Source organism: Cannabis sativa, chromosome 2 (assembly GCF_029168945.1).
Source record: "Cannabis sativa cultivar Pink pepper isolate KNU-18-1 chromosome 2, ASM2916894v1, whole genome shotgun sequence".
NCBI classification, from domain to species: domain Eukaryota; kingdom Viridiplantae; phylum Streptophyta; class Magnoliopsida; order Rosales; family Cannabaceae; genus Cannabis; species Cannabis sativa.
The window spans coordinates 86640008-86652120 of NC_083602.1; the positions used below are offsets into that span (position 1 = coordinate 86640008).

Sequence of the window (12113 nt, forward strand, 5' to 3'; positions counted from 1 at the left end):
ACATTGTTTTCTATATTGTAAATTATTCGGAAATTCTCAAAATTTTGTATGTTATCTTAAATAGTTATAATGTACATGAATATGAAAAAAAAATTAGACTAAAAAAATTTTCTCGAGGCCGAAACAAGTTAAGGGTGTATCATTACATCCCTTTTAAAGAGGTGCATTGTAGAATAACCCTATATATATCACAGTCAAAATAATAGATTTAATAATTATTTATTTTATTATAATTATTTATTTTTTTAATATATAATAAATAATTAAACATAGTTTTAGTAAAAAAAAAAAATTATTATAGTCTTTTAATCAAAATAATTTTTTCTAAAAGTTGGGTTAGAGCAGCTGTAGCTTCTCAAAAAATTCTTTAAAAAACTGTTTTTTATCAGCTTACCAAATACATTTTTATTACAGCTTTTTTAAAAAATTACTTTTAGTTTTTTCAAAAGCAGTGCCAAACAGGCCCATAGTCTCGTAGTTTTTTTTAATGGCAGATATATAACAAAATTGTAAAAGTAGGATCGAGGCCGGGCAGAGGGTGGCTTAATTCCTTAGTGGTAGTACACAATATGAAATTTTCTATTAAAACTTTGTAAAATTACAACAATAGACATAAATAACGTGAAACGAAGTCCATGGTGCATACGATATGAACATAGATTAGTGCTATAAGATTAGAGTACTTATGTAGAAACACAATAATTGTTCAATCTGTGAATGGAAAATAATAACTGAGTTGGGGAAATCATAGGGGCGCTATTTTTTCATCTGTCTCGGCCGTGGTTAGTTTTCCTTGCATCCACCTCGTCAGCATGGCTAATGCCGCTTTAGGTTGATCCATCGGAACCATGTGACCAGCTTCATGTACCTGTTTTCATATAAGCACCAAAAGTTAAATTTGCAAATTACACACAAATATATATATGATGACCCAATACATATTGACTCCAAATAAATAAATTTTAAACATATATATGTAGGATATATATGTAGATAGATAGAGAGAGACCCTTAGGAAAGTCAGAGGTCCATGGCCTTTTAGCAATCCCGCTTCTGCACCATCAACTACGAATGGAACACTTGATGAAGAATCAAATTGTTTCTGGCCAGACCAGTCCATTGCATGAACCCATCTTGAATTACCTGCCAATTAGTGGAAGAATATTAGTTGAGAAAAGCCAGCTTTATTCTATGAGGTAGACTTTTGAGTGAAGATAAAAAGAGAAAAAGTTACCAAGCCAATTGCATATCAGATCATACTCCCCAGCATACACAAGAACCTTAATTCCATCCTCAAGAAGAGCAGGAATACCAACTTCAAGATTTCTCATCCAGTCCATTACCATGGCCTCATACACTGTAGAACTGCAAGAAACGAAGTCTATGTTCCCAACTCCAAGGGCATCTCTTACTGATTTCTGGTTCAGAAATCTCTCCATGTTTGAGAAATCATAGCACAAGTCTCCCTCACATTTCTTTCTGACATCATAGTACTGCATAGAAGTGAGAACCTTCAATCAGATTTGGAGATTCATTATGTTTCAACAAGAGCTAATGCCATCTCAAAAACAGAGATTGTTATCCCGTTGTCTGTGTGTTTGTGTACTTACATTTATGCCATCCACTACGTCCATGATGCTATTGAATATGTTGTTGCAAGTAACATAAGAAGACATGCAAGCATCTCCTCCGTCGGTGCCTGTTATGTTTCCAATATATAAGTTGTAAGGCCAAGTAAATGACCAGGTGAAATAAACCGAAAGATAGTTGAGGAAAAATAAGTACCGCAAGTTTTGATTGCCTGTTCACATGCTGGAAGCATTTTATTAATCTTATTATAGCTTGCTTTTGTAATCAACTTCATGTCAAGTGCGTAGTCCGTGTACGCCTTGTATTGGATTTCAGGATTTGTTAGGCCGTTTCCAATAGCAAATCCCTGTTCAGCCACAGACGTTATGTTTTAATGGATCATTTCATAAGTTTACTGTGGTAGCAAGTACAGTAACATGAGGTGTATTAGAGTACCTTGAAATTTATATGAATTCCTTCCTTCGCTTTGTTTCCTTTGTGAACCCGTGAGGCAAATGCAGGAATGTAGTGTCCAGCGTATGATTCTCCAGTTATGTAGAATTCATTTTCAACATATTGAGGATGCTCAGCGAAAAATGCCTAAGGAAGGAAGATGCAAAGAGCAATACTACTTGATACACTTGGATACTAGACTTCAACTTAGAGCAAGGCTATAAGATGGTCTGCTGTTCAGCTAAGATTTTTATTAAATTCTTTTAGCAATATTAAAATTTATTACCTGCAAAAAGTCATACAAATCGTTGCTCACACCATCTTCATCGTGACGAATATCAGTGTCATCAGAAGTATAGCTGAAACCAGTTCCGGTGGGTTGGTCAACAAAAAGGAGGTTTGATGCCTGAAAAACATCGTTAAAAGTGCCATTATTAGCTTAGCGCTTAACCTTCTCCCCAAGTTCTCCATTGCATTATAGCCAGGTAAGAAAAAAAAAAAATTGGTGAGCATAGAAGGGAAGAATTAAGCAAAACTGGTCAACAATATTAGTACATTATGCAGGCAACTTTAGATTAAAGATTGGTTTTTTTTTTCTTTTTGTTTAATAAAGATTAAAGATTAGCTTAGATTGAATAATCCTGGTTAAATATAAAAAGCATAATTTTTAGTACTTTTCACACCGACAGTGTTGAATAATATAGAGGGTGGATTATTTTCTCAAAATATTCGAACTTCAGCAATGATTTAAGCGCAATGGAGAAACGACAAAAGTTTTGCGACAACCAAATTTCAAAAAGAAAAAGGGAAAAAGAACATATAATTGATAGGAGGAGATGGGAATGATGCAGTACCTTGTCCCAGCCATGTTCATTCCATACAAGAGACAAGTTGTTTGCAATATGGAAAGGACCATTTTCATAAAACACAGCCAGTTCACTACTGCACCCTGGCCCTCCAGTCAACCAAATTACAATTGGATCTTTTTTGTTTTGCCTTGATTCAAAGAACAAGTAAAACATCCTGTAATTTTAATAGAAACATAAGTTAATTAAATCATGTCACCTTATCTTCAATTCTATTGTATTATTATTACCAAAAGAAAGAAAACTCAGTTTTTCTCCTTCATTTGTTCATTTCTCAATAAAATACACTAATTCTGACAAGAGTATCTTTCCCCAGAAATTATTAAAATATAAAAACTAGACAGCTAAGCAGTCACCATAATTGAAAATTCATAATTGTTATAAAGGCAACTTCTGTTCTGAAAGTACATACAAATATGAAATGGCATTTAAACGTGTCCACATTTATTACCTTAAGGCATTTATCCCTATATACTTGTTTATTCTTCTTCCCAAAAGTAAACTAAATAGTTGTACAATATATAAATAATATAGTGTTGGGTACAAATTCAAAATCCCTAGACGCAATCAGCAGTAAAATGGATCACAAAGTGAAAGAAAATGACGACAATTGTGATGGTTAACTCAACTCAGTAGAGAGCAATTAATATTTATGTATGTAATATATTACCTTGCTGATTGAGAATGAGGGAGACGGTAATAACCAGCATGGTGGCCAAGTTCTTGAAGAGAAGGAGTAGCAGAGTTGGCAATATGAGGGAACTGGAAACTCCTTTCCACGATCATCTTATCGGTTTCGAATAGGAACTCATGTGATGCCACGTTTATATCGTCGTCTGGGAACAAATTCAGGTCCATTATCAGCTTTTCGGCTTGTCGTTTTGGAAAATAAGTGCTGGACGAAAAGCTAAGATGCCGATCTTCATTATTATTATTGTCGTTTAAGGTTGCATACGAAAATTGGAAAAGAAGAACCCCAATAACAAAAATAAATAGAGAATGAGAAGAAGCCATTGTTGGTGTTGCTTATTTGTAAATTAGATATGTAATGTGAGAATTTATAGGGCCTTCATTGCAGTTGCATTTGTTAATTGGACTAGAGTATAAACTACTTCACGTTCTCCACACTTGACGGTCTTTTTGCTTTGTTACTCCTTTTTCATTAATTTAATAATTTCTTTTTATTTTTCTATATATTTTCCTCGTGAATTTTCTTTTTCTTTTTCTTTTTCTTTTTTTATTTTATTTTATTTTATTTTTTGGTGTTTATACATCTGATCGAATTTATTTTTTTTAATTTATACAAAAATACTATATTTTGGGTAAAAATTTACAATTTTATTGCCACACGAATATTTTACAAAAATACTGTCTTTTATAAAACAGTCGTAAAACAACAAAATGCAACAATTAAAACAACAGTGGAACAACTAAAAAATAATCGTGGAACAGCTGTGAAAACTTAATACAGTAGACAGTATAAAACTTATACAGTATTTTTTCAAAAAAAATTTGCTTCACACTAAAGAAGTTAGAAATTTTAATAAGTAGTGTAAAAACCTTTTATTTTTTTCTTAATCTAATCCAATCTAATTATTAATTAGATTTTGAAAATATAATCATCTTATTCAATTCAATTAGAGTTCAAAATTTAATTGGATTAATAATTAGATTGGATTGATATTTTAATTAAACATCTAATTACAAATTTAATTTTTAATGTTAACTTAAAATTAAGATGAAGAATACTTAAAACTATGTACAAAACTTTATTTAAAATTAATATTATATAATTATATTATCCTTCTAAGTTTAATATGGTCAAAAGTTTGAAATAATTAAAACTATAATACTACCAACAATTAAAATATAGGAAAATATTTACCTCAAAAAAAAACATATATATATAGGAAAATATGGAAATCATTTTATATATTATTTTTTAACTCTTTTTTTTCCATATAAATGCAAAAAAAAAAAAAAAAAACTACGTTTAAATATAAAAATTAAAAAAAAAAACTCAACAAAATATATAATTTTTTTAAAAAATAGTAAAAATATAATTAAAATATTTATTTATTATATATAAATAAATATATTTAATTTTTTAATATGTATTGGATTGAATTAGTTTTTAATTAAAATTTTAAATTAACATTCAATAACTAATCAAAACCAATTAAGCCATTTAGCCCATGATACACGAAAATATTAAGGATAATTACTGTTTTGGTAGCAATTTATGATGATTTAGGAATATTAAATCATCATGCTAACGTGCAGCTCTGTGCACGATATGGAACCCTAAGTCGCCTCTGTGCTGCCGCTCCAATTGTCTTCTCCAGCCAACCCTTGTCTCCGGTTCTCTATCCTTAATCAGTGGTATTATCATCGTTCCCTCGCCCGTTCTCGACGTTTCCAGGAGGGTTATTGGTCCCTTGTTCTCAGCCCCGGACGAGCCTCCGTCAAGTCCGATGACGGCGTCGCTTCCTTAGCCATGGACGGATCTCCATTCCCGACGGAGCCTCCCTCGGCCAAGCCTTGTTTGGGTCTGAACGAGTGCTAGGATCTCTTGCTGGGATGCGGGATTAGGCGTTGGTTTTGAAAATTGGTACAATTGGGTTAGTTGTTTGTGACGATTGGGCTCACTGGGATCTTTGTGTTTACGTCGAGATCGTTATTGATATTTTTAATTTGGGATTTATATTTTATAACAAGCAGTAAATTAATATAAATGATAGTTATAATTAGTTTTTTTTGAGTTTTGGTTATACTGTTTTTAGTTTTATTTCATTTATTATTTTTATTGTTATTAGTTTAATTTAAATTAGTGTTTTATGGGCTTAGAATAATTAGTTTTATGTGTTGAAACTAATTAGGTTTTCCCATTCGTCTTGTCTTTTAACATAGTTCTATAGTTTCTCTCATTGGTTTTGGTTTATTGGTGTTGACCGAGGTTTTCGGCAACTAATAAAATATTATAGAGTTAGAGAGCTGCAAGAAAATTAGAGAATGATTTTTACGTGGTTGGGGCGTTAATGAGCCTTAGTCCACGAGCCTTTTTTATTTATGGATGTATTTAATACAGGGAATGTATTTGGGGAGTGTTTCACTCTTATAAATACAGAGAATGTTCTTGGTGAGTATTTACTCTACTTGCTTATATGCAGCCCAAGATTCTCGATCCCATTTAATGAGCTTTGAGGGGGTATTTATAGTGTTTTTGGTGGGGTGATCCCCAGAATTATCCTTACAAGTGTATCTGTAAGTATCCATAAAGTTGGGCATTCCCAATGAATATACCATGGGTAATGCATGGTCAAATCCCTAGGTGCTGTAGGGTTTTTATGTGAAATGTCATTATTGTCTTTTGACTGATGTGACTCTTCACAGTGTAGCCGTCGCTAGACTTAAATGATCATTACTTTGTAGCTGCTGGTTGGAGGTTGTGTCGTCAGACTTTATTGCGTGTAGCAGTCCCAACACGCTTCCTCTCATGCGGCATTAAATGCGACTTGATTGCTCAGGAGAAACCTGACACGTCCCGGAGATGCCTTAGCGTTACTTCGAGCTTGCGGGAGCATATGGGGTTCCGTATGCTTTCTCCGGGAGCTACGTCCTGGAAGCTACCTTACAGCATAAAGACTTAGCAAATATTTTGGATTGTACATTGCTTGATCCACGTGTCCTTGTTTTGTTGGTCCACGTATATTGGGAAAAATCAGGGGCAACATTTACCCCCCAAGCCTTGTTTATTTGAAAAAATGAAACAAGGCTTGCTCAAGTGCTTCTGGTTGACTCCTCGGTTTCCTGACACGAGCTTTGATGCAGCGATTCACTTTTTGCAGAGGTCGCTTCGTTTCACGCCCATTGATTGATACGGCGCATTAATGGTGTCAGACGGATACTCAAACGTTTCCACCGCCTTAATTGCAAATCAATCTTGTTCGTTGATTTCTGAGAATTCGAATCGTGCGCTTCCCCCACCGTTCGATTGGTAGGTGATGACGCCTGTTCCTCATGCAGCTTTGCCTATAAAAGCCACCATCTTTCCTTCATTTCGGTTACTTCCCATCTCTTGCCAACTTTGCTCAAATTTCCCAGAGAGAAAAATTCTCAGACCCAAAAAAACACCTTTAAATACTTTGCAGTTTTCTCTAGTTCTTCTTCGTTTGTTACTGTTAGTCCTTCTTGCCTTCATTTGATTCACAGCAGGACCCCCAGTCTCAACACTTCATTGTAAGTTCTTTGCACCCTTTGCTTCATTATTAATATGCATGGCATGTTGTTACTTATCTGTTGGTTCTTTTCTGGGTTTGCATTCGAAGTTTCTGGGAATGCCAGTGTTTAAATCCTTCACATAATCGGTTGAAGCCATCGCTCTAGTGATAGGGTTACTGTTGTCACGCATTTGTTGTTATTTTTTGTAGAAGACCATACATTCTTCGTATAATGGTCTCTTAGGGCATAGGATAGACTGTTTTCCTTCTATTTTCTGCCTTTTCTTTTTCTTTAGTGCGCAATGCCGTCTTCTGTGAATTTATTGCACCCGACTCTTGTCCAGGGAATCCTCCTAGGGTTTCCTGTATGACAGGTGTCCGGAGGGGGCCTCTTTCCAGTGGTTAGGGGACCCCCATTCCCTTTTTCTTGGTTTAGGGTTTGGTATGGGGCCTAACTGCTCGAATCTTTACTCTTTACAGAATCGAAAGATGTCTGCTTCTGGCTCAAAATCGTCTAAGAAGAGTGGTAAGCGCCTGGCTACCCTTGAGGAGGTCTTCCTGGGTCCCGTTGCGCAGGAGGGGTACAAGTCTCGGGCAACCGGATGGGAGGCGGCCGAGCTTCACTCCACTCTAACCTGTCCCCGTCAGTTGGAGAACATAGTGGAGGTGGCTGGAATCAAGCCTTCCATATCAGGGACATACCACCGGCCACCTCGCGACGCGAAGACGCCCAATCATAACTACGGCGGCTTTGGGGCCTGGAGCCAGACGCATTTGATGGCCGGGGCCATGCTTCCTCTTCAAGATTATTTTGTTAATTTCTTAGTTTTTGTCGGCCTTGCGCCGTACCAACTTATTCCCCAAGCATACCGCCTGCTTTCAGGCTTATTTATTTTTCATTCCGCCCGGGGATGGGGCTCTCCCCGCCTGGCGGAAATATTGTATTTTTACGAACTTGTTTCCATCCCCAAGAAGGGGGACAAACTTAAGGACGGTTTTTACGGGTTTCGGGCCCACCCTGCCAATGAAGGGGTTGTCCCGTATAACAGGCAAACTCATGTTAAGGAGTATCGCCATCGTTTTTTCTTCTCCTCCGGGTTCCGGGCAGTGGACCATCCGGAGCTCCTCACTGAGTGGGTCAGGATCCCCCCTTATGAACGGACTGCACCTACTCAGGTCTTCCTTCGGATAGCCCAGGCCTTTGCCTCTTACGACCGGGCTGATCTTGACGTCGGGGGCCTGGTCACTACGGAGAACTGCAGGAAGGCGAAACTCATCCTTCCGCACCAATCCGTGGAGGACTCTAACCTTTCTCGGGTTATCTGTCCCAACGTGAGGGCGCCAGTCGCGGAGAAGACCTTCCAGGATGAGATCATCACCACGGCCGAGAAGAAGTACCAGGAGTATCTTTACCGGAAGGCTCAGGAGAAGGCATACTCTAAGGCCCAGGCGGCTTCCGGGAGGCCACTTCGCGTGGGGAGCCCGGTCGAGAGAAGGAGCCAGGCGATCGCCGGGAAGCCCCTTCACATTGGGGACTCAGCGGAGAGAAGGGCTCCCAGGCCACAGCCTTTGGCTCAGGAGCCGAACACTGGGGCTCCTGGTGCCAGCACTTCCGGCTCCGATGGTAAGTCTCCTTTAGCGGTTCATTATGTCCCTTCTGTTGGCGAGTACGCCAGTCTTAGATCCGTAGGGTTCGACGAGCGTCTTTATAGGTTTAGGATGCCCTCGACCCGGTGGGGAGACCATTTGAAGGAGTTTTATTTTTCCAACTTAGGAGATTTCCTAGGTCGGTCCCAGATGGGTTCTGGTCCTCCAGAGCCCGTTCCCTTAGGCCCTTCAGCTTATATTACATCCAGCTGGTTCCGGCCTTCGGACAGCTATCTCGGAGATGATGCTACCAGCATCAAAATTTGGAACTTTGCTAGGGCCGAATTAGAGAGTCAGGGTAGGACTAGCTTGGTTGTCATATCTTGTGTTGGTGATTTCCCACGGATGTTCTAACACTTGCTTTCTTTTGTTGTAGCAGGTGCTTCTATGGATGCCATTTTGGCCGAACTTGCCGGGGTTCACACTCCCGATGGCCCCCGCTTTAAAGATTTCTTCCAGTGCTCCTCCAGACACTATTGACTTAGTGGATGACGAGAAGGTGCTCCCGGGAGAAGGTCAAGAAAAGCAATGGGGCTTTTCTGAGGAAGTTGAAGAAGGTGCAGGAGGGCTCCGGGCTCTTCCTGAGGAAGCTGAAGAAGGTGAAGAAGAGCAAGAAATTGCTCTGATTTGCAAACGTAAAGGCAAAATGATTGCCCAAGAGGAGCCCAAGCGGCCTCGGAGAGCTGATACTCCGGCCCACGGTCTCGATGGTGGGGTCTCTCCCATGGAAGAAAATACTGCCCCTCTCAATATTGTGCTGACTCCGGTTCCTGGAGATGAGGCGAGACAGGAGCTCCGGATAGCTAAACACAACTCTGCATGGACGAATACTCCCGGGGGTATGCCGAGGTGGAAGCCCTTAGGAGGGTCTTGCGGGTTGAGATGCAAAACACCATCAACAACCCGGAATACCAGAATCCGTGGGACCTAAATTTGGACCCCCTGTCGGACTGGCTCGGTCGCTTCCTTGGGCCCACCTTAGCTCCCTTTGCTGCGGAGATGACTGGCGAGTTTGCGTCCTAGCTTACCCGGTGTGCACCTAAGCGGTTCGCTGCTTGTGCATCCTTAAACTCCATCTACCAAGTCCAGGATCTCAGCCACTCCCTCACTGTGGTAAGTGTTTTGTAGTTTGCTTTTCCCCTTATTATTTTCTTTTTCGGAGATTCTTACTTATACTTGCATTATTTTTTAGCTTGCTGCTGAGGTCGGCCGTCTCTCCAAGAACATAATCAACCATGGCTTCGTCCTATCTGATTTTGGGGACATGGACGAAGTTAGGAAGATTCTTCAGGATCTTACTGCTGAGAGGCGGCTTTATCAAGAGGTTGCTGAGCGCCGGGAGGCCGCTGCCAAAACTAATGAGGAAGAGGCTAAGCGGAGGGAAGCCCAGGCGGAGGCGATGATCCGAGAGGAGGCCCTGCGGAGAGATAGGCTGGAGGCCAGGCACCAGGAGGAGCTGAGGGCAGAAGGCGAGGCCACTGCAAAGGCCAGGCGGGAGCTTCGGGAGGCCAAGGAAGCCTTGGATGAGATGGCTGCCAAGGTGAGATCCTTAGAGGAAACTCACCAGGAAAACCTAGAATCCAGGGCCACTCTGGCCGCGGAGCTGAAGGAGCTCAGGGACTTCAAGGAACAAGCCTCAAAGAAGTCAAAAAGAGCTGAGCTTCTTTCTCCCGTTTCCTGCAGCCGGTGCACCAAGCGTTTTGATGATGGCGTCTTCATGGCTTGTTCTACCAACGACCAAAACATCAAGCCTACCTTCTACCCCAAACCTGAGGAGATGATCGCCAAATTCCGGGAGAAGAAGAAAAAGCTTGATGCCATGGTGGAGGCACGCATCGGACCTCGTCTCCCTCTGCGTATCGATTAGGCCGCTCCGAGATTAACCCAGTACAACCAGGATTTCACCCACTTCTTGTTTTTTCTTTATATATATTTGTTTATATACAGCTATTTTTCTTTTATTTAAGACAATATTTATATAGCTGTTTTTATTTAAAGGGGAGACAAATTCTAAGGCCTGTCCCCGGGCCATTTGTATATATTATGACCTGCCCTTTAGGGCTAGGATATTTATGCGTGATCTTTTTTGATGCACATATTTCTCTTTTGGACCTGTCCTTTGGATCAGGATGTTTATACTTATGCTTTTTTATTTTTGTGCATACTCTTTTTGACCTGCCCTTTGGGTCAGGATATTTTACTTAGTTTGTTTTTTGTCTGTCCGTGCGGTATACCCTAGTACCCCCCTGAGTGGCATAGAAACTTTGTTTTTAAGGCACTCAGTTTTATTTAACATGTGGAAGCTGTATACATTTAGACGGTACAAACTCTTTAAACAAAGTCTAAGGCTATTGGTAATATTTTCTGAGGTGATCGGCATTCCAGGCCCTTGGCACAATGGTTCCATCCATTCTTTTTAGCTTGTAAGTGCCTGAGCCGATTTCGTCCTCGATTTCATATGGTCCTTCCCAATTTGGCACAAGTACCCCCACTCCGGGTTCCTGGGTGGCTGGGAAGACTCTTCTTAAGACCATATCCCCAATAGCAAACTTTCTGCTTTTAACTTTAGAGTTAAAATATTTGGTCACCTTCTTTTGATAAGCTACCATCCGTATTTGAGACTCGTCCCGGAGTTCTTCAACTTGATCCAAGGCTTCTTGAAGCAAAGCCTGATTCGTGGCTGGATCGTAAGTCGTTCTCCTGTGGGACGGGAATAACGTTTCTACCGGGACCATCGCTTCACAACCGTACGCCATTGAAAAAGGCGAGTGACCGGTCGTGGTTCTGGGGGTCGTCCGGTAAGCCCATAACACTCTTGGCAACTCTTCAGGCCAGTTGTTTTTGCAGGCCAGCAGCTTTTTCTTCAGGGTGACCTTTAGAATTTTGTTGACTGCTTCCGCTTGACCGTTTGTTTGAGGTCTGGCCACCGCGGAGAAGCTTTTCACTACTCCGTGTTGGTTGCAGAAGTCAGTAAATTCCTCGCAATCGAATTGCTTTCCATTGTCAGAGACTATTTTGTGAGGCAAGCCATATCGACACACTATGTTTTTGATAACAAAGTCTAGTGCTTTTTTAGCAGTTATGGTCTTCATGAGCTCAGCCTCCGTCCATTTGGTGAAGTAGTCTACTGCTACTATTGCATACTTTACTCCTCCTTTTCCTGTTGGCAGGGACCCAATAAGATCTATTCCCCATACTGCGAAGGGCCAGGGACTAGTCATCAGGGTGATTTCATTTGGAGGAGCTCTCGGTATGTTCGCGAACATTTGACACGAATCACACTTTTGGACGTAGTCTATACAATCTTTTTTCATTGTTGGCCAGAAGTACCCCTGTCTCAATATTTTCTTTGAGAGAC

The 12113-nt window shown here is 40.2% G+C and overlaps 1 protein-coding gene across 1 annotated transcript; it reads right to left on the reverse strand.

Moving 5' to 3' along the window:
* Positions 1-558: 558 nt before the first annotated feature.
* LOC133035149 (serine carboxypeptidase-like) lies at positions 559-4038 on the reverse strand. The gene is made up of 9 exons (XM_061110959.1): positions 3559-4038; positions 2877-3045; positions 2309-2428; positions 2026-2169; positions 1786-1936; positions 1611-1699; positions 1235-1493; positions 1010-1143; positions 559-868 (listed from the first exon to the last, which is right to left on the reverse strand). The coding sequence occupies exons 1-9, from the start codon at positions 3900-3902 to the stop codon at positions 746-748; spliced, it is 1533 nt and encodes a 510-aa protein (XP_060966942.1). The 5' UTR covers positions 3903-4038; the 3' UTR covers positions 559-745.
* Positions 4039-12113: the final 8075 nt, after the last annotated feature.

Coding starts and splice junctions, on each gene's coding strand:
- LOC133035149 (XM_061110959.1), bottom strand. CDS start 3,902: ATGGCTTCTTCTCATTCTCTATTTATTTTTGTTATTGGGGTTCTTCTT. Junction 2,170..2,308: donor ATTTGTATGACTTTTTGCAG/GTAATAAATTTT, acceptor TTCCTTCCTTAG/GCATTTTTCGCTGAGCATCC. Junction 1,144..1,234: donor TCTGATATGCAATTGGCTTG/GTAACTTTTTCT, acceptor ACTAATTGGCAG/GTAATTCAAGATGGGTTCAT.